At 50.7% G+C, this 22502-nt stretch overlaps 1 protein-coding gene across 8 annotated transcripts in view; it reads right to left on the bottom strand.

Annotated features, from left to right (window-relative positions):
* Positions 1–253: 253 nt before the first annotated feature.
* Positions 254–22502, bottom strand: part of SIK3 (SIK family kinase 3) — a 213391-nt gene continuing 191142 nt past the window's right edge. Inside the window, exons 14-25 of one of the 8 annotated variants that reach the window (XM_084782637.1) lie at positions 21763–21833; positions 19451–19594; positions 15784–15934; positions 15060–15185; positions 14726–14811; positions 14218–14327; positions 12921–13260; positions 11495–12393; positions 3924–4087; positions 2903–3035; positions 1987–2157; positions 254–1200 (exon numbers count right to left, since the gene is read on the bottom strand). In XM_084782637.1, the coding sequence (XP_084638763.1) occupies positions 2000–2157; positions 2903–3035; positions 3924–4087; positions 11495–12393; positions 12921–13260; positions 14218–14327; positions 14726–14811; positions 15060–15185; positions 15784–15934; positions 19451–19594; positions 21763–21833 (2382 nt within the window). In that variant the 3' untranslated portion in view covers positions 254–1200; positions 1987–1999. Of the gene's footprint in view, positions 1201–1986; positions 2158–2902; positions 3036–3923; positions 4088–7931; positions 8144–11494; positions 12394–12920; positions 13261–14217; positions 14328–14725; positions 14812–15059; positions 15186–15783; positions 15935–19450; positions 19595–21762; positions 21834–22502 lie in introns of those variants that run through there. The other 7 variants (XM_084782636.1, XM_084782639.1, XM_084782638.1 and 4 more) reach the window with 7 other exon arrangements.

The following is a 22502-nucleotide window of genomic DNA, read 5'->3' as shown; positions in this document are numbered from 1 at the left end:
CAGCTCAACAGCACAGAATCTGGTTTAACATTTCTCTTTTTTGTCTTTATTATTAATAACAATACTAACAATAATATCAACAATTACCAAAAACAATTTCTACATGATCAAGAATTAAAATGTAGAGGCCGAGGATGCTGGGGAGAGGAGGGGCTAAGGGACCCATTCGATCTCCTGCTCTTGTCTGCGACAAAGAGGCTGCCCGGGAAGGGCATATATGCACACTCATATATATATATATATATATATATATATATATATATATATATATATATATATATATATATGCACACATGAATGGAACACCGTCCTTTTTTACAACGCAGTGGAGGGGGAGAATGGAGGCCACACAGACAGCAGAGTGCACCACTGCTGGGTGTTCACTCACGAGGGGGAACCAGGTGGATGGTGACTGGAGGGGAACTGAGCCACACACCAGAGGGCCCACGCTGAGCCATCCTGGTTGGCAACCTGTCAGCACCAGGCCATTCATTCAGCCTATACTGGGATCTGATGTAATTCTGCTGGGCCAGATATGGTTCTAGGAAAGTCCAGCAGGGGACTGTGCCAGATTCCAGGCTCGGGTTTCTTTTTCTCTTTTATTCTCTCTCTAAAGGCAGGCCCACTTCTCTTTCTTAGCCACTGAGCTCCGGTTTAGCATGTGTTCTGGGCAGACTGGAGCAGAGGGAGAGAGGCTGGGATGAGGGCTGTAGAAGGGAGGGTCCTGAGCTTCAGCCCCTAATACTAACTATCAGCTCCTCTGCTTCAGAAATGGAAAGGAGAAAACAAAACTGAATGAAATAGAGAAAGGGAGAGAGAGAAGGAGGGGGGGCGCTAGCAAGAAAGGAGGGGTGGGGAAGAAATGAGAACAAAACATCTCCAAAGGAAAATTGCCAAACCAAAACACAAGCAAACCTCCATCACCAGAACTCAACTCAAGGACGCTAGATGCCGGCTCATGTGGGATGGAGAACATGGATTTCCTGTTTATTTCCTTGGTGCCTTGGTCATACAAACAAACATGGCAAAAGCCCCTCACAACCCAAGCGACGGCCTACTGGTTGCCCAGTGTGGGGAAAGGAGCTGCACTGTTCTGGCAGAGACACAGATGGCAACGTGGTATGACGTTGCTGGACACTGTGATTTTACAGTCGGCCTCCTCCTGGAGCTGTACACGAACCTATGAAGCAGACAGGATTCCTGTGAAGGAGAGGGACACACCTCTTCAGCGTCACTCCCACCCTCTCTAATGGTCCTGGGGCTGGGACTCAAGGCCCTGCATGTCCATGCATGTGCTCTGTCAGTGAGCCCCAGGCCCTCAGTGAAGTCTTTGTAGGTTATCACTGGATGACCTTTGCCACACTAAGGCTCTGCCATGCCTCTACCTGTGGCTTCACTTTCCTCAAGTCTTTCTGTCTCTATAGAGACAGAATCATGAGTACCCACCACACATGCAACCTCTGCTAAGCTAGCAGTGCCAGTCAGCCAGCTGCCACCGTTCAGCACGGGCCTCGGACTATATGTCCCTCGCTTATTCCTTATGAAGTCCGTCCGGCTGGGGCTGGGGCTGGGGTTCTGTGGTAGAGTGCTTGCACAGCCCTGGGTTCTATGCCTAACACCAAAATGCCAAAAGAAAACAACAGAACAGACCAGTGAAGGAGCACGACTGGGTCTGAGAATGGATTGTAAAGATTAGCTTCTTTAGAGGCCAAAGGTCATTGGCTCTGTCCTTTGAAGCTGTAGCTCACTGGATCTTGTAAGGGCCATAGCATCTATAACATGACCTTTTTCTACAATAAAAACGCCAGCCCACCTCAAAACTAGCACAGTACTCAATGAAGAAACAGGCAGATGGGAAGGCTGCACGCAAAGAGTGACCGACATTCAAGTTCCCCAGGTACCACACGTGGAATGAACATGCGGAGGGGATCAGGGGCTGGCACTGGGCCACAGGGCTGCCTGGGCCCTCACCAGGGTGGCACTCACTCTCCATATCTTGCTACACGCCGGCCTGCTCCATGCTGAAGGAGACCTCGGGGTGCTTGTGGCTGAGCAGGATGTCTGTAACACACGTAGATGGATAGCGAGAGGAGTTTAAATGCTGGCTGCCATCACTCAGGCCTGGGTGCTCGAGACCTCCCAGGCTCACCCCACATTCTGCAAGACCAAAAAGAACATGTGAGGTAGGTGGGGGAGGGGAGCAAGTGGGACAGGAGAGAGGAGCCCGAGGGGCAGCTGTCTAGCATCACAGCCCTGACGCAGGCCACTGCAGGCCCTTCAGACTTGAGGGGCCCCTTCCTGACCTCCTTCCCCTCCTTTTCACCACCCTCATCTGACATATGGGGGAGGCTAGAAACTCAGGAGCCTTTTCTTGGGGTTAGGGAGAAGCACAAGGGTACTGAGTGCCACCCAGGGCACTCTTTTCCTGGGCACTGTGCTAACAAACGCTCTACACGCAGGAGGCCAGCATCCTTAGGACACTAGCTAGGACATGGCACTGTCCTCTTGACATCATCACCGATGAGGATTTGGGATCACAAAGGTTAAGGGCTTTGCCTCCAGAGCTTAGAAAGAGTGGATCTGCATATTACTAGGCCTCTATTTACAGTCTCCTGACCTGGCTCTAAGGAGACATAGAAATGTTCCAATAGTGTTCGAGGCTCTCTAAGGAGAAGACGAAAGAGTGCTGTTATTGAAGATACATCCTGCTGCAGCACTGAACTTGGACTGTGATGGCCCCGTGCTGACAGAAGCCAGAGTCCCTTACAACATGCACACTCGGGGAGATGCGTGGAGAGCAAGACTGTGTGTAGCCACACACACAGTAAACTGTTTCCACAGACGACTGGAGAAGTCAGTCCCTCTGGGAACTACCCAGGGGTGGCCACAGGCAAGGTCTCACCTTCATCTTCCCCATCCTCAAACTGCTGGCTGCCCATGAGTGAAGATTGGCTGAGAACGGCATCTGACATCCGGGCGGAGCTCAGTGCTTTCCCTGCTACCAGGCTCATGCCTGGCAAGGTGTCCAGCTGCACCTGCAGTGAATAATCACAAGGAATGAGGCTGCCAGACAGTGAGCCACTCTCAGGGGACTCCTGCTCCTGCACTACAGCTCAGGCAAACAGTGTCCTGGGGTAGTACTCCAAGACGCCCTTCTTGTCAGCACCACCCTCTCCTCGGCCCATCTGCAGACAGTGACTGCGATGCTCTCTGAGAGGATGGCCTTGCTCTCCAGTGCCCTGTATAATGAGGTGGCTGCTGCCCATGGGAAGTGCTAACAGTTATGCCAGAAGAACTAAATTTGAACTTCTGTGTGATTTTAGCACATTCACATTTGAACAGCCAAATGGCTGCTGATGGCATACAGGTGCTACCATGGCTGGGTGTGTCTCAGTTAAAAAGACTTTCTTGTGACAGGTCGATTCTTAAGAAAGTCAGAGACAAGCAGGGCGTGGTGGCGCATGCCTTTAATCCCAGCACTCTGGAGGCAGAGGCAGGTGGATCGCTGTGAGTTCAAGGCCAGCCTGGTCTACAAAGTGAGTCCAGGACAGCCAAGGCTACACAGAGAAACCCTGTCTTGAAAAACAAAAACACCAGAGACAGCAAAACAGCTACTAGAAATGAACCAAGAATTGAAGGTTCATATGTTGGGGCCTGGGTTTAGAGTTCTGGGGAGGTTAAAATCCCAGAGTTCAGGTCATTTGATTCCTAAGTCTAACATTTGGATGAAAGAGTCTTCCGGGACAACACCAGAGTTAAGGCTGGTCTGTTAGGGAGAGTTTAAAAAAAAAAAAAAGAAAAAAAGCTTCCACAGCTTGCAGAGGGCTGGACTCTGAGACGACGGCAGAAGGGGATATTCTGCCTTTAAGCTGAGACTGGCATCATCCCACCTCTAAGCTGCAGGAGGGGAGGGGCCAACATACATAAGCATCATCGCTGTTCTGGATCGTGTGGTGTCTCTGGAGGGTCCGGGACCTGAGGTGCTCACTGGCTGAGGGCCGTGTTGGATACCCAAGCCCATTGTGATCCGGCAGCTCCACTGCTGGTCCAGGAGAACTCCTATCCAAGCAGTTCCCTATGACAGACTCTGGGAAACAGAGGACAACAGGATGAGCAGGCCCAGAGCATCTCCCAGCAATGCCAATGCCCATGGAGCCCCTTGCAAGAGACAACGAGAAGGGGGCCACACTTGCCCAACGGTCAGTGCCCAGCCAGCTGACACTGGTCGGGGCCAGCCTGACAACATCAAGTCCTACAGCAAACATGAATTTCTTTCTTTCTTTCTTTTTCTTTCTTTCTTTTTTTTGGTTTTTCGAGACAGGGTTTCTCTGTGTAGCCTTCGCTGTCCTGGAGTCTCTTTGTAGACCAGGCTGGCCTCGAACTCACAGCAATCCGCCTGCCCCGCCTGCCCCCGCCTCCCGAGTGCCGGGATTAAAGGCGCGCACCACCACCGCCTGGCTAAATATTAGTTTCTTTAGGATGCTCCTTGCCCACCTAGTGGGTGGGAGCTGGGCCACACTCATCCTCTTTTTTCCACACCTCTCTGCTGGCTTAGCTTATGCTCTGCTCCCAAATCAGCCCATGGAGGACTCTAGAGCTGTCAGGGGCTTCTGGCCTGCATTCCACCGATGCTGCTTTTGGCTTACTCCCACCAGGCCTCTGCTATGGTTCCCACTGCCACTTCAGGTGCTGCCTTTGGCTTTCACCTTTTATAAAAGTGCTCCCACACAGCTGGGCTGGGCCTCCCTCCCCACGGCTATTCTGACATGGCTTCAACTACACTGCCACTGTATAAAGAACTACTGTAATGGGAGCAGGGCGACGCTCAGTGACGGGAGGCACTTGCCACCACGCTTGATGGGCTGAGTCCTAGCCTCAGAACCTAGAAAGAAAAACGCATATGCTTGTGCACTAAATGTGAAAAGAATTCGGAAATGCTTTTTTATGTCCCAAGTCCACAGATCCAAGTATCTTCCTGGGTGTCTAACTAGTATGCAACACATTAAATTTCAAACATCAGCTTCCCCAGAACCTGTTACTCCTTCAAATACCTTGTCTCGACACCTCATTTCCTAATCTTTCAGGTGTCAGACCCTGGAGTCACGCTTGACTCCCTTTTCCTGGTCCCACAGTAGCTATGAAGTCTAAAGAATCCACTCAAGGGGCTGGAGAGATGGCTCAGGGGTTAAAAGCACTGTCTGCTCTTCCAGAGGTCCTGAGTTCAATTCCCAGCACCCACATGGTGGCTCACAACCATCTATAATGTGATCTGATGCCCTCTTCTGGTGTGTAGGTGTACATGTAGAAAGAGCTTTCATATATACATAAAAATTATTTTAAAAAAAGAATACACTCATTTGCCAGGCGTGGTGGCACACACCTTTAATCCCAGCACTCGGGAGGAAGTGGCAGGCGGATCTTTGTGAGTTCAAGGCCAGCCTGAACTACAAACGGAGTCCAGGACAGCCAAGCCAAGGCTACATATAGAAATCCTGTCTCAAAATCCAAAAAAGAATCCACTCATTCAATGGTGGACACTTCAGCCCCCACTTCCTACTTTCAGTCAAGGCCCATTACCTACCCCCTGGTCATATGCATGCACATAAATGTATGTGTGTTTCCTGTCTGCTACGCTCTCTCCCTGTTTGGATTAGTTTAGATCTGAGAGTGATGTTTCTCCACATCTAAGCTTCTGCTCAGCCTTTCCAAAGGTCTTGCGGGCTCTGCTCTCCTTCTATACTCTTGTCTAGTTTCCTGAGTGATGCTCACAGGCCTGAAAATGTCATCAGGTCATAAGAGGCTATCACTTGGCAAGTCAGGTGATCAGGCGATCCGCTTCCCCCGCCCCCAACCCCTCGGCCCTTTTCTGAGACAAGGTTTCTCTGTGTAGCCCAGCTGTCCTGGAATTCTCTGTGGACCAGGCTGGCCTAGAACTCACACAGACCCATCTGCCTCTGCCTTGAGAGTACATGGGACAAAGGCGTGCATGCACTGCCGCCACCACTACCTAGCATGATCCGCTTTCTTGAGTGCCCAGCTTAGCGCTTGCATTTCTATCACTTGGAGGCAGTAGAAGAGAGGTAGAAGAGAGCTGACCCCCGCCCCCCCCAATTGTCCCACACAAATACACATCCTCCCTCCCTCCCTCCCTCCCCACCTTGAGGTGGAAGAAAAGCTTACACTAAGCCTGATGACCTGAGCTCAATCCCAAGAGAATAAAAGGAGAGAACAGATTTCTTCAGGGTGTCCTCTGACCTCCACATGCAGACTGTGGAACGTAACCCACCTATCCCCATTAAAGAAAATAAATTTAAATGAGAAAAAAAATTTAAAGTTCATTAGGTCACTGGGATATGCCCTTAACTGGAATTTCAGAGCTGTGTCCCGTTTGTTTCCTTTCCATTTCCCAGCCGGAATGAGGTGTAACTTTGGTCAATGTGCTCCTTGCCATGGTGTGTCTCTTACCACAAGCCCCAAAGCAACAAAGACAAAGATGAGCTGAAACCTCTGACACCATGAGCCAGGATAAACCTTTCCTCTTCATAAAGTTGATGTTCTCAGGTATTTTGTTACAGTGATAGGAAGCTAACACAGGCCTAAAGAAAAGAATACTAGGGCCAAGAATGAGGAAGGAAGCGTAAGGCAGGTTCCAGGTCTTTTACAGCAGAGTACACAAAGCCTGGCAGCCAGGTGGCCTCATCCTTAACTTACGCTTCCTTATCTGACAGGAAGGGCTGTTTCAGAACTCCAAAAACCTGACGCAAGTGGAAGGCCTGTGACAAGCAATCAGGACTCCATGGGTAAAGGAGTCGGCTTAGGAAGAGTGCTGAGCCAGGGACTCAAAGTCCTTAGATGTGACCTGCTGACCAGTGGCTACAAGGACTAAGCCACTGACCATGGTACAAGACTCTTTGGGCCACTTCAGGAGCTGGTGGAACAGCTAGCCGTGCGGGATATATAGTAATACAGGGACCATGTCTTCCAAGAACTGGGAGAGTGCAGAACAAAGAGTGACTACCTGAACAAGTAAGGGACAAAATACACAAGGGGATCCAAGGCACTCCCCAACACCGGGGGCAGGGAAACCGGAGGGACGCGGGGGCAGCTTGCGTAACTGTTGAATCTGTCAATGTTGACTCATCCTTACTTATTTACTGGGTTTTAAGTGTAAATGAGAAACAGCTTGTTTGCCTACCCCTCTTAAAGGCTCTAAGGGGTAACGTCTTAGCCCCTGCAAGGCTGTCACCTGACTGGGCTCAGAGGAAAGGATGTGGTTTTCTATCTGAGTTTAAGCTGGTAATCTCATTGTATAAACGGGCTGTGTCCACGTGTTTATTTACTTGCGGAGCCAAAAGTCTTAAGGCCCTGCAACACTGCAGGATGAGGACCCCTCTTATCTTCATTTCTCAAGTAGAAGACAAAGAGACTGGAGGCAGTGGAGGGCAGGGGGAGCCCCGAAACTTGCAGCATACTGGCTGGTGGTAAACAGCCTTACAGGAAACCGGAAACCACAGACTCAGGTACAAGGGCATCTGAGTTTCCTAGACTAACATCGGTAAACTTTGTCATTCCGCCCCGCAATCCCCCTTTAAAAATGCTCTTGTGAACTGTAGCTCACGTTCCACGCCACTTCTCCTGCTACGGCCCTTCATGAGGAGACGCTTCTTGAGGACAGCCCTTCAGCTCTCCCTCCCGTATTCCCACAACACCCGTAACACCGGCTCAGTGACTTGTATTCAGCCGCTCTCCCACAGAGTAACAGGTCAAATGTCGAGAGACGAGCCTGCAACTCCACTGAGATGGAGGGCCATTCAAGAACCACCAGGTTCCCATGTCCAAACAGGGAATCAAGAGTCGGGGCCTTGCTCTTGCCTGCAGTGAGTACACTGGTAGAATCCTTTCTTTGCAAAAACCACAGTAAAGGATCTGCAAATTTTCTTTGCTCTTTATTATGTGGATAATGTATCTGTGGGCATGTGCGTGCCATGGCACACATGTGGAGGTCAGGTTAGTTTTTGGAGCGATTTCTCTTCTTCCACCTTTACATGGGTTCCGGGATCACACTCAGGTTGTCAGGCTTGCGTGGCAAGTGCTTCACCCGCTGAGCCCTCTCACCAGGCCATTCTGAAATGTCTTTGATAAACTGAAAATACAGACAGGTGTAGTGGTATAACTTGGAAAGCTGAGTTGGAAGACCAGGAGTTCAAGACCAGCCTGGGTTACACAGTACACCCTGTCTTTTAAAAGATAGGAAGGGGAGGGGGAGAGAGAAGAAAAGGGACACTGAAGGTTTTTATAGGCATGGCATGGCAGGGCAGGGCATGGCAGGGCAGGGCAGCTCCTACTGAAATGGAATCCTAACGCATCCTTCTGAAGGTGGGCGTGAAAAGGAAAGGATGAAGTGAGTCAGAAGTGCTAAGTGCAGAGTCGTAGCTCTATGGGCATTCCATAGCTTAGCACCCCCACAGCCAGAGCAAATGGAAGCATGCTTCCTCGTAGGTCCCAAGTCAGCTTGTTAGCCTCAGGACAGTGGGGTGCCTCCACAATCATGCTGAACACACACACACACACACACACACACACACACCCCACAAGGGGTTCTTTTTTTTTTTTTTTTTTTTTTTGGTTTTTCGAGACAGAGTTTCTCTGTGTAGCCTTGGCTGTCCTGGACTCGCTTTGTAGACCAGGCTGGCCTCGAACTCACAGTGATCCACCTGCCTCTGCTTCCCGAGTGCTGGGATTAAAGGCGTGTGCCACCACGCTCGGGCTCCACAAGGGGTTCTGAACTGACTGCATGCACTGGGGTTCACTAAGCCACTAATGCCTCCACTGTGTTACGTCACTACTCTGGGCCCTACACTCACATCACTGTACAGATGTGACTTTGCTGAAGGTAACCATACTCATGCACAGACAACCTAAGGACAGATGTTGGAAAGGAGGGCGACTCATCTCTGCAGTGCATGGCAGGAGTGAAGGCGAGTGAGAGCCACTCACAGAAACTGGGGATAAGGCATAGAGGCAGGCCAGTTTTGAAACGAAACCTAGAGGATTGTAAGCCTGCCTAGACCCTTCTAGGCCAACAAAGTATTAGTAGGGGACAGTGGCAGTGACAGTGGTGGGTGGAGAGGGAGGAGGAAAGGGGAGTAGCAGTGGGTGGTCAGCTGGACAGGGGAGGACAGATTTGATGAAGCCGCTATGACCGGTTAGCATTGACCTGAAATGGAGCGGCAGCCTGGCAGCCACTCTGAGTTGTTCTACCTGCCAGGAGGATGGAGCAGTGTGCCATGATCCTCGGGACAGGTTGATGTTGGACTAAGATAAAACCGGATCTTAGAAAACCTTCCCCTTAGCCGGGCGTGGTGGCGCAAGCCTTTAATCCTAGCACTTGGGAGGCAGAGGCAGGCGGATCTCTCTGAAGTCAAGGCCAGCCTGGTCTACAGGGCTAGTACTGTGTAGTAGAGACTACACAGAGAAATCCTGTCTCGAAAAACAAAAAAAACAACAAAAAAAACTGCTTAGTTTCTTTTAATTGAGACCCCCCTTGTCCCCCCTTTTCTTGTGCTTCTCCCCCAAGCCCAAATGGCAGAATCCTCTCTGCTCCTGTGCTTTCTAGCTTCTAGAAATCCTCCCTGCTTTTCTGCAGAGCTGGCCTCTCCCTCTCTGGGTGCGGCCACAGCACACACACTGACTATGCTCGCCTACTATGGGTAAGGAGTATAAAGAGGCATTTCTGATACTAGGGGACAATGGTGTGGGAGGCCTCTTCATCCTTCCTGAAGACAGGCATCACAGAGGAGGAAAGTGAAGAGAAATCAGAGTGAGTAACTTCGGAAGGACACCTGTTAAGGATTTAAACACATGGCACTAGGAGCTGGTGGAGTGGGAGGCACCATTCCTTCTAGCCTCACTCCTTAAGTACACCAGAACATGGTCAGGAATTTGTTGTGGTAGTGACGTAGTGACAGTAGGGTTTGGCTCCCACCTGTCAGCTCTGACCTGGAGGCAAGTTAGAAATCTCTTAAATCTTGGTTGCCTCACTGGTGATACGGGGATAATGGGCCAGGTGCGGCTCAGTGGCAGAGCTTGCTCACCCAACACGTGTGAAGCCCTGGGTTTTGTCCCAGCATCACAAATGGGAAGGAAGGACGGAGTTCACTGTAGGAGCAGCCTTCGGTGTGTACACATTGAGGGCACATGTGCGTGATGCAGGCTTAGCATGCTAACTCACCAGCAGCTTTCCACACATGGATTCTCTGGCACAGTGTGGCCACTACAGCCATCCATCTATTTTAGAGCATGCCCAGCAACAGGCTGCTCAGGTAGCCAATGATGACAGTTTCCTCTGTCAGCCTTCCATGGGGGGCTAAAGTCGGCTGGGATTTCTTCTCCTTGTCACACACCTAGCTAAGCCACCTGACAGGTCTGTCTCTTCACAGTGGCTCTGTTCCAAACCCCAACATCTGCTAGGTGTCTCTCGTTCTGCTTATGACCTGTTCACAAAGGCCCACCCTAAATATGGCCACCAGAGACTACTACAACACGCATGCAGAGGGCACACCTCTGGGCCGGGTGACATCATCTATTCCAGAGGTCAGGATTTAGCTGTCATTTTTTTTGTAACCAAGCATTTGACAAGCACATCTGAAACCACCAACTCTTCAGAGGGCCTGCTTAAGCTCCAGATTTGCCACCCTGCTCAGATTTAACACAACCAGTGGAGTTGTGTATACTGCCTTTAAAGGACAGGGCAGAATTACAGGTAGCTCTGGGGGTGGGGTGGGGCGGGGAGTGATGGAAGAAATGCCCCGAGTTGCAGACTCTGTGAATAAGTCATCTTTGCTCCCTTGGTGGTTGTGGTGAGGAGGGGTGACATGAAAGGCTGCTACAGGGGAGAGTTCTGGTTCTGCTGGGCAAACGAGAGCATCTAACAGAACTCCCCGATGGGAGCCCTCATCTTCAGATGAAAGTGAAGGCAGCCGCAATACAGTTTACAGCATACTAAGTTATCAAGGGCTCTCCCTTTCTCACACAAACAGTGGGTATAAACGCACATCACAAAATGCTGCAGAAGGCCAATGCTCATCCTGCTTCTCTGTCACAGAAGACAAGAACAGAGGCCAGGGCTCTCATGCTCAGGACAGAGGTGAGACCAGGGCTGGCCCAGGGCTCTGACTCTCAGCCACACACTTCCTCGGTGCTGCTGACTGTCTCTACTGCAGCTTTCAGATGACAGTCAGCCATATCTGGATTCCAAGACACCATGGGTAAACAGGCGTGCCCTGGGCACTGTCTACCGTTCTCACTTTATTTTGTAAGTGGCTTGTGCTTCCTATATGCTTCACCTCTCCCCACATGGTCCTGAGGGTCTGCTCAGGGTTTTGTCTTTTTGTTTCCTTTGGAGCACAGGATACTAGCAGAACCAAGCTAATGCCCCTGCACATTTAAATCTGGGCGGACTTGCCCGAGACCTTTACTTTGAGGGGACTCTTACCTCGGCTGGGCACCTTATTTCTACTGAACGTGGCAGCTGGCTGGTGTCCGTAGGGATGGATCCCCAGCTCTCGGGCCTGACTCACAGTTCCCAGCAAAGACTCGGGGTCCACAGGCCCACTGGTGCTCAAGAGCAGAGGGCTGTCGTGGCAACCTTTGGTCAGTGTGCTTGAGCTCTTGTCTGGGAAGGCCTCCTTGGCCCCCTCACACAAGCAGTCCTCTTCCATGCTCTCCGAGTGCATCAGTGGCGGCTGACAGGCATACCCATGGGTGGGGGAGGGCGAGGGACCCTGTGAGATACACTCTTGTGCCCTGATCTGTAGGAGATGCTGGGGGCTGCCGTGGTGGCGGTGGTACGAGTCAGCATTTTGATAAGATAAAGCCTGGCGCTCTGTCATACTCTGTCCCCCGAGGCTGGGAGCTAGGCTACCAGCATCCCCTTGGTTCATGTGCCTGAACAATTCATGGTATTCTTGCTGCTGTTGCTGCTGCTGCTGTTGCTGCTGCTGTCGATGCTGTTGCTGCCTTTTAATGAGCTGTGCAAACTCTGCTGGAGGCAGCCGAATGTCCGAGTGGCCGGTGAGCGAATGCCGGGGAGAGAGCAGTCCTTGAAGGATGTGGGGAACCTGCTGGTGTCTGGTATAGTCTGGCGGTGTAGGGGAGAGCAGAGCCTGCTGTAGTGCTGACGTGGTATAGTGTGGTGGCTGCTGTTGATGTGCACTGGGAGGGAAAGTGGGGAACTGGTCAAGTGGAGGGACTTTCAGGGCTTGAGCTGGAGGAAACCCCACTCCTGTTGAAGGGCTGTAGCTGCTGGGGGACCCCCGGGGCTGGTCCGAAAATAGATGGGGGTGTAAATGCCCCTGGTCGTAGTTAGCAGGGGAGAAGCGATTCACGTTCAAGCTGCAGACACAAAAAGGTGTGAGTACCAGGCATCTGAGTAACAAGGACACCAACTCCCCTGGAAAGAGTTCCTAGCCTTCATTAGCATGGAGCTCCCATGGCACAGACCTGGGCTGCGGCAGGGAGGGCTGTGCTCAGCCCCTCTAGTGTCCCCTTATTTGTTTACCCAAGTCTTTGAGGAAACTTATGGCACTGGGCATGTAATTATCTCGAACGCAGCTCAGATTAAAAACTAATCTGAGCTGTTTCGAGTGTCAGGCTCCCAGAGAAGGACAGAGAATGACGCCTCCTAGAAGCACAAAGCCGGGGAGCTGACAGCATTCTATGTTCCTCTAACAGACTTTTCCTTCCTCGCAGAGTCAGGAAGGCCCTCTGCCATTTGTCTCCTGCCTCACTAACACTTTGGCTCATCAACAAGCTCATCTCATACCCACCATGCTGACTCGACAAAGGGTGACACAAGAGCACAGGCTGTTGGACTCACTGGGCTAGAGGGCTTCTCCCCCCATATCGCCGAAAAGCCTTACCTGTGGGCCTCTGCGCTGTCGGCACTCAGCTGCTTGGACAAGGGTCGGTGCCCATAGCTGAAGGGAGCCATTAGGCTGGTACGGTGCTGTATTGGAATCTGACTGGCACTGGGGCTGATGGCGATGCTCCGCCCCGCGGAGCCTGCAGCTGTCCCGGCCATGCTGCTGAGCATGTCGACAGGCTCCTGTAGCTGGATGGTCACTGGCTGTGACTGGCTGGCCTGCTGTAGGCCCAAGCAGGTTAGTGCTACACTGGGAGGTGGGGAACAGTTGCCAGGCTGCTGCTGGAAGATTGCACCATGGGAGGGTAAGCCTTGAAACTGGGAGGGAGACGTAGCACCTGCAGAGAAAGGGACCACAGGATCACCAAGTACCCAGGTTACCTGCCAGCTGGAAGTCAGGGAACCCAGGGGGAGACTCACAGCAGACAGCATCTGGCCTTCTTAAACGTCACTATACAAGACAAGATCAGAAACTGATCTAACCCACTGGGTCCTACACACAGAACTATGACTCAGTAGGTCAGGTGGGTTCCCTGTTCACTATTTCTAACTAAGACCCCAAGAGCCAGTCTACGGCTGGATGTACGCAGTGTTTCTCAGGCGCATGGGAGCAATCCTGAGAGTTGGTTAAGCTGTATGTTCTGATCTGGCAGTTCTGAGATAAAACTCAAGATCCAATTCTGATCCTCTGATCCAAGGACTCTACCTTGATCAGGAAGAACCGACAGGCAGCTGTGGTGCATCTGCAGAATGCCAAGGAGATGGACAAGGACCTGACTGTGTGCTAGTCTCTGAAGATGCACGCCCACCAGTCTTCACACCTAGGAGGGCTGGGAGGGTTTTTGTAGCTATATTAATAATGGTTAGCCTGTATTAAGGACTCTCATGTCCCAGGTGATTTACAAAGATTTCTTTCTTTTTTAAATAACTTACTTATTTTTATTGTATGTATATTGGTGTTCTGCCTGCTTGTACGTGTGTGCGATGGTATCGGATCCCCCAGAACTGGAGTTATAGACAGTTGTGAGCTGCCATGTGGTTGCTGGGAATTGAACCCAGGTCCTTTGGAAGAATGTGCTCTTAACCACGGAGCCATCTCTCCAGCTCCTCTACATAGATTTCTCAAGTGTTGCTATTATTACAGTTATTACTGAGAAAGCATAGGTACTCAGAAGTTAATTTACACAAGGTTTCAAAGTCAAGAAACAAAATAAAACTCAACAAATCAAAGCAAGAACCAAGTCTTTCCCCACACGGCACATGGTGGCTCTGTCCCCATGGCCACCTCCACTCACCGTGAGGCGGGATCATGGCAGTGCTGGCGGGGGGAGGACTATTACTCGGCTGCCTGAAGAGATGGTTGTTGGGGTGGTTGGGGGGCGGGCTTGAAGGTTGAATCCTTAACCTTAAAAGTGACAGAACAGATATTTAAGCCTTCTGAGGTGACAGAGTCACCTGTGACTAAAGTTTAGCCACACAGTACAGACATCTTTCAGTCTGGGGAGGACAGCCATGGTAGCAGGCCACCACGAGCCTTTCCACATCTCATTCCACCCAGCTCCCCTGCCACAAATGAAGTACTCAGTGGCTTGGCCTGCGATGGCTGTCAGGTTACTCTGCTCGTGGGGCTAAGGAAATAGTCAGGATTTTAGGAAGCCCTTTGAACTCTCAACCAGCTTCCCTGTTTCTTCAGAAGACTATTCCAAAGTGAACGCTCAAGTCAGTCCACTTTCCCCACGAGTCAGGCCCAGGGTGACATGCTGGCCAGCCAGTGACTTAGCAAGAGTACAAGTGGTTCATTACCTCTGGAGCTGGTGGGTGAGGAGAGCTGGCTGATTTTCACACGCAGCCTGAAGAGGTGGGGAAGGCTGAGGAGGACAAATAGAATCCTGAAACATAAAAGGGGGGACGACAAGCATCATGAGCTGTAAAGTTCATCCGAGCTATTCTTGGAAGAGAAGATACAGGAAGTACTCTCCGTGACTCAGAATTTTGCTTCTGTGCCTCATCAAAGGCATCGCCCATAAACGCGACTCACACTCCACTCTGCCCCGAGTCGTCTTCACAAGGCACAGGCTGCTGAGCCTGAACGCAGACTGAAACGCACTGGAGAAAAGGAGCGTGAGTGAGGGCCTACTTGAATTTGCTGCTGGAGAATTTGATGGTGCTGCTCCTGCTGGTACAGCATATGCTGCTGCTGGGTCTTCTCCAGGGTTCTCTCATCAATCTGCCCCCCGTACATCTTCTGCAGCTGCTCACACTCCTGAGGGGGAAAGCAGTGGGTACAGATAGGACGCAGCCAGGCCACCACATGCACTGATCTCAGCAGAAGCTGATCTGCCTCAAGGTCTCATGGGCAGAATGAGCCACTGCAGAAGGGTGCCCTCGTTGGGCATCTGGACAGGGGCCCCACACTCTGCTCTGAGTGGGAAACACCAAGGGCTGCATGGAATCAAATATAAACATGAAGCACTCGCTACCTGAAGCTCTTGGCTTCACAGTAGCCTGGAAGCAGGTTCCCTACCTCTGGGAGCAATGAGCAGGAGATTCTGCCTGGTGTAACAAGGGTCCACTAGGACCCAATGCCCTGCACGGCAGGGAGAATGCCAAGGCTGCTTAGATGTGCCTTCCCTGGTGCTTCCCAGTGAAAACCAAGCCAAAAATGCTTTTCCAGGAAGCTACAGAGATAGTAGGGAAAATCTTACTGTCATTAAGAGGGAAGCGAGCTTGCCTCTGGGGAGGGAAGGGCAGAACAAACTGAGGACCACACATCAGAAAGCTATCCTGTTCTAGGCTAGAACGCTTCGGTGCTGCCCGAGTCCTGGACACTACACTGTTACCCGCGCCCCTCCATAGGTTACCTGTTGTAACTGTTTGATGCTGCTGTTGTTGCCCATTTTTTCCAGATGAGCTTTGAAGGCCTGGATGCTTGCAGCCCCATCTGAGAACCGGCGCACGGGGGAGAAACGCTCCGTAGGGAGGTGTAGGGTGTTGGAGTCCTTGTAGGTGGAGCTGAATATATGGGAAGAGACGGTTAGCAGCTAGGACTCCTCAGGGGCTTTGACCAATCACATAAGGACCACTGTCCCAGATGAATACAGAGACAGCGGCTGCATGAGGAGCCCTGCGCATGCCACTCCCACGTCATTTCCTGAGGTGGCTGCTTCCCTTTAGAGGACTATAAACGCTCATCCCCCACCTCTACTTACCTCAGGTTGGGGCTACTTCCCAGGCCTGGTGAGGTCCTGGGGTCAATTACATCCTGTCCTTATAAACATACTAGAGCAGGGTACAGCTCCTCAGTGCAGCAGGGCTCTGGTTTTTATGGTCATTCACTTATTTTCTATTATAGTTACATTTTGAGGGATTATTTTGTGCAAGCTCTGGTTTTTAAAACCAGATCTCTATCTGGTATCTTCAGAAACTTAGAATTCGCCATTTGCCCTGGAGTTATCTCCAGCAGCAGCCTATCTGTGGCCAGCATGAAACCAAAGTCAGTTCTGTGGTCAAAGGTCTGGCCGGGAACTCACAGTTCTGTTCTAGAAAAGGGAGGGTGGAGGCTGGGGTGGGGGAAGAAAGGGACTTCTGATCCCCGGCTGGAGACAGCACACTCCTCAGGAATGTGCGCCTCAAGATCCTGCACGTACCTTGTGAGCACACGAGGCCTCCTACTGTGAATGCTACCTCCTCACAGAGCAGCACTTGCCCCCCCTCCTTCTGACAGAGGGGTCCCCACTGCTTAACCAGAACACAGCCGGTGTCTTATGGGGAGAAAGAAGAGCCATTGATCAGGCGCCCCAAGACAGCACGGGGCTGGGCTGGCTAACACCTACACTTGCGGCCTAACCAGAAAGAGATGTTTATGAAGGAGCTGCAGGTTAAAGGCTGCAGAGGCGGCGGCATCCCCACAGCAGAGGGAAAGGGGCAGGGTGGCAGCTCTAGGGCAGAGATGACATTACACTGAGCTATGGATGAGGTGACGGGTCACCTCGCCAGTTCAGACTGAAGCAGAGCCAAAGCCAAGGAAGCAGGTGAACAAGCAAGTTCAAATACAGTGCAGACAGGGAAGGACTGAGGAGAAATGACGATGGGGCAGCAATGCCAAAGAGAGTTTCTGATGACAGGTGACAGCCCTCACTCTCGCTTTACTGATGGCACTTCTCCTGCAGACTTCATCAAAGCTTTAAGCGGAAGTAAGCTAATGAAATGAGCACGAACATCTACTTGTTTTAGTAACAAAAAAGACAAATTAATCAGGGGTGGGGGATGGGCATGACAACCAAGAAACAGCATTCACGGAGGCTGACTTCAGGAGCGCGCTCTGCTTGCATTTCAGACTCTGAATTAAAACCCAGCACCAGTATTAGTTCTCCTAAAACCCAACTCCTACACTGTCAGTATTTTTCAGGCAACGGACAGATTTCTATCACACAGAGCTGTTTCTTCAAGCAGTCTTTCTGCACAAACTCGTTCTTTCTCATTACAGCAAGGATCTCCCAGGTTCCAGGTGTGGGCACAGCTTTCCGGACCCTCGGGCTGTGAAGAGGCTGGCCCCAGCTCAGCCTGGCTCAGACACTTCTGGGGGGCAGTTCCAAGAGACCTGCCCAGTGTAGAGGCACAGGTAGTGTCAAGCGTGCTTGACTTGACTTCGATAGCAACCACGTTCACCCAGGGCAGCCTCACACAGGCTGTTATTTCCACTATACTCTTCAAACAGAGACGCAGCCCCCAACTGGATATAATCTGCTTTGTGTTAACTTTTAAATCACACACTTCCAGGGGTGAGCACGTTGACCAGCCCCTCTTCTGTCCATGGTGGACTTCACCTATTATAACACAAAGAATAGAAATATATTCTGTTCTTTTAATCATTTTTCCAGAAAATGAAAGGAATCCAGTGACACAGACAAGCCACCAGGGTCATATCATGAGTTTTATGGCCTCAGAACACTTCTCTTTTCTCCTGAATTAACTTTAATCTCGTGTGTTTGTATAGTGACCCCATCAAGATAGCTCCTTTTATACAAATGCCCAACAGCACACAATATGCCATTCAAGCATTCATTTGCTTACAACTCAAACTGTCTTGGCCTTAGAAACCCGTGGAATGCTACCAAGAATGTGTACATGGGAGCAGACAGTAGAGCTCTAGGAGGCAAGGCCCCAGCAGGGCCTGCAGGTGGAACGCTTAACACTCTGATGGACCTGCAGGCTGTTGTGACCTTCTTTTTAATAGAACAGAGGGTCTGTGAGGAAGGCTGCCTGGAAGTGCTGGTCACCAGTTTCCTAAGGAGCACGGAGAATTAAAGCCAGATACGAAAAGGACAAAAGCTAAACAACAGGCCCCGGGAGAGCTGACAAATCAAATGTCAGATAAGGAAGAGGAGGTGAGGAACAAAAAAAGAGGTGCAGAGCCAGCGCACACTGCGGCCTGGTGGCGGGAGCAGTCCACTCAGCCAACACTGAGGTGATGGCCTGCAGCTCCCAAAGGTTGCCATTGGCTCCTAATGGGACTTTTTCTTTCTAAATTGTTCATGGTCATTTATGAAAGCTTATCTGCCTTCTTCCAGAGTTCCAACGTGGCACTAATCGTGTCCCTGTCTGCTCAGAGTTCACTCATCCCTGCTGATTATCTGATACCCAGTGAGTGAGAGGCACAGTGAGCACACTGGATGGGGCTGATCAGAGTGACTAGCCCGAGTGTCCTCCTTCCTATTGGCACACATACGCCCCCAGTTTCATCAGAACCCAAGCGCTCTCAGCCTTCCCAACGAGACTGCATTCCACTAGCTCCACAAGAAGACTGGAAGAAACAAGATCAAGCAAAGGCTGCTGTCTTGGTCAAGTGTGGTCTGGGAGCTGGGTGACAGTGTAAGAATGGATGTGGCTAAGGCCGCTTTGCTGGTCATCAAGGAAGTCACGGGAGATTGCTGCAGGGCTCCCTTGGACTCACTGAAGGTTCTCTAGGCAGGATGGTGATGCCTGTTTTCCCTTTTCAGAGCCATGAATTCTAAATAACACAGGCCTAGCAAAAGACCTTGCTGTCAGAATATTCAAAGAATGACTTCCTAAAACGCAGCACTCTGAAAGGATGCGGCGTCCCTGCTCTACCATTCTTTAGGGCTGTTCCTCCTCCTACCCCCAGCCTGCCGCTCAGGCCCAACACCATAGGAAGCGTCCATTCTTTTGAAGGAGACGAACTATTAGAGGTCAAGTCTTTGGATGTTGCTACAAAATCCTCATCTCTAGAGTTCCTTCTTAGAGCATCACTCCCTCAAAGGCCTCCAGGAATCAGCTGCACATGATGAAATAGTTCTGCTAGGAAACGGGATGGAAGAACCTCAGATTGCTTCAGAATCCTAGAGGAAGCTATTGCCCAGCTCACTGCTTAGAGCTAGGAGCTGAGATGTGAGTTGGGGGTGGCAGGTGGCTTCTAGTTAAAGCTAGTCACCACGACCTGGAGACTAGTCAGAAGGGTGCTGGTCCAATGAGCCTCAAGGAAGCTCACACTGCCACGTGGCTACTCACCGATGCTGGTCGGGTACCAGGTGAGGAGGCCAGACCCGGGAACGGAAAGACTGCTGTCCTAGCTGCCGTTGCAGGTCCGGTGGGATCTCAGCTGTCGGGCTGGTCATGGCCAGTGTATGCCTTTTGGACCTATTTGCCAAGTACCTGCAACAAGCAGGGAGGACATTTCATAGTAAAAAAAGGACAAGACTGTTCCCGCGCAAAGAAGCAACAGAAGTTAGTCCGAAGCACAGGGTGGGACAGGGTGGGGCACCGGAAGGGCTCCACAGCAAGCAGCCTCTAACAGGATGGATGAGGCATGTCTAACAGGCCAACAGATGGCAGCTCACAGCTGAAGGGGCTGGCTTCAAGCTTGAGAGTGGCCATTAAGAGAAGAAAGACAGATTTAGCTCACAAAGGAAGCGGGATCAATGTCCTTACTTCATTCCATTCAACAGAAGAAGTTAGTTTCCTACATACTAGTTTTTCTCCACTTTTCTAAACTGTAAGTCAGAGGAAATGAATCCAAGGCCTGCTTCTAGAGGGGCAAGTGAGGTGCTTGCAAAGAGTCAACCGTATGTCTCCTGGTGTCAGAGGCGGCAGGGTTTTTGTGCTGTTCTTAATGCGGGCCAAAGAACACAGACTCTTGTTTGAGGACAATCGAGTTCTTCCCTCATGCCCTGTGACCAAAACTCAATCACTGGAGAAGAAAAACTGATGTGGTCCTGAAGGACTAACTTAGAGGATGAAGAAATAAGACCACCCGGGATAGTCAGAGCTATTTTCAGGAGGTAAAGAAACAAGGTAAAGAAAGATTTGGAGTTAGCCTCCACGATGCCTTCTACTCTATGGAGCTTGCAGACCTACTTGGGTCAGCACCGTAGCAAGACCCAGGCACCCCCCAACCCTCCCCCCCACCCAGCCTGGTCCAGGCTTCCTCAGCACTTCCGCCTGTCTTGGGTAGAGATGAGAGAAGCACGATTCCTTTCTGTCCCTTCAGAATGAAGGGCATCCTAGCCTTTCAATGTTGGTCTGAATAAGGTGGGGCCAGAGGAAATGAGGTCTAAGACGAAGAAGGTAAAACACAGCTGCGCCTTTCCAAGGAGGGAAGGCAGACACAGAACATTCCTATTTTCTCACTTCTTCATGACACCAGCAGGGCTCATTTGCAACCTCATATATCCTTTTATCAGCAAACCACAGACGCAAGAGCATCGGCCTGAGGCAAAGTCACGGCGCTTTTTCTTCTACTGTCTAGGGTGTGGCAGGAGCTGGCAACACTCCTGTTCACTAGGGTTTTCTTTCAGCACAAGACCTGCTTCTTTGACCAGGAGCTCTTGCACAGACTCCTGAGCATAGAAAGGGAATCCTGGACGTCATCCACGAGGCTCTTGGTTTGTCCTGACTACGTGTCCTATGTAAGCTAAAAGCTGGTATCATGCTACAATTCATGGTACGCAAACTTGCTGGAAAAAGCCATCAGAGCTTAATGTCCATTGATAAAAACACCCAACGTTCCCCCGAGAGCCCATGAAAACCATTTTATTTCAATTTCCCTCAAGGGAAAACATATAATCTCGAAGAACACCTGTATTTCTGGGAAAACACATGCTGGATTCTGGTGATAACCCTTCCCCAGAAAATAAGAAAGACAACTCCACAAGGGTCATGCATGGAGCTGACGACCACGGCCACTGGAACTGAGGTCAGCGGACAACATAGCATGCCTGATGGTCACTGTCGTTCTCTGTGAATCAGGCATCTCTCAACAAGGTTTTGCAAACAATAGATATTTACATCTGTCCCTGCCCCCCAACCCCCATTTTTTTTTTCAATTATCTCTTTGTTGGTACAAGGGAGTGGACAAAACACATGGCAAACAGTACAGGAGGTATTCATTCATTCTCCTGGGCAGGAGGAGTCCATGCCAGAAGTCCATGGCCAGACTAGCTAGGATCACTGTCATCTCAAATCTCCAATTGCTTTCCAGTAAACAGTTCGTGGCAGGTAGGAGCAGGCTTTAGGCCTTCTGAACACTATCAGGTTGCAATGTGAAGGCAGGGGACAAGGAAGGAAGGAGGGAGGAGAGAAAACGTTCTTAAGGTTATTGCTGTCACTTAAGGGGCTTCCAGTGGTGCTTATAGAAATGAAATTTTCTGGGCAGTCTTCTGTTACTTCCGTGTGGGGAGGAACATGCCATCTGGCTTGAGCAAAGAGACCACACAAGTGTTGAAGCTGCACTGCACCACCTCCCTGGGCAGAGGTGACCTTTCGCTGGTTGCAGGGGAGCCTGCCCAAGGACGTTCTGCAAGCACTGCCAGATGCCACATTACCTCTGCACAGCTTCCTGATCTGGCTCCCCGTCCGAGCTCTCCTCATCCACAGGGGTAACCGCTGGCACTGCCTGCAGAGAGACAGGAAGGAAAGGCTCAGGGTGGAGGCTCATTCTGTGATGCCCTGAACTCTGGACCAAGGCCAAGGGTCTTGCTAATGTTCTTATTTCAAAGACTTTTCTAGAACCTGCGGGTTACAGAGAATGTTTATACATCTTGTTTTCCAGCTATCTTGCTCATGTGATATATTTGGGTTTCTTCCTTTGCTTATCTGACACTTGGATGCCTTCTGTAAAATAAGCTGTGGATTTATAGCTACGATCTTTGCCTTTGTTTTAGAGACAAGTGAGCAGGCAATTGTCAAAGCATGAGTAAACTCTCAAGTCCTCTAGGGGGTGCTTGGGAACTAAAGAAGGCACCTTGGAGGAAGTAGCAGCTGACCTGATACCTGAGGCAAGCATAGGAGCTAGTAGCTGCTCAAGAGCAAAAGGGCCAAAGGCTGAGAACAGAGGGAAGGCCGCAGTGCCCAAGGACCTGGAACACACAGAACTGCTTACCTAGAGTGCCTAGGAACTGACCGTGGCCTTCCTTTAGTGTCAGGAGCAGAGTCTGGATGTCTGAACTCCAGGAAAGCATCAGGGTTGTTTGAAAGCACATTGCCACGTAACATACAACAAACTAGTTATAATTCGATGCTTTAAAATACTCACTACATTCTGAAACATAAGTGAAACGAGAAG

The sequence above is a fragment of the Acomys minous genome, assembly GCF_964271855.1.
Source record: "Acomys minous genome assembly, chromosome: 5".
Lineage (NCBI taxonomy): Eukaryota > Metazoa > Chordata > Mammalia > Rodentia > Muridae > Acomys > Acomys minous.
Note: the sequence above shows the minus strand (reverse complement) of the source record. Positions and strands in the feature narration are given on the sequence as shown.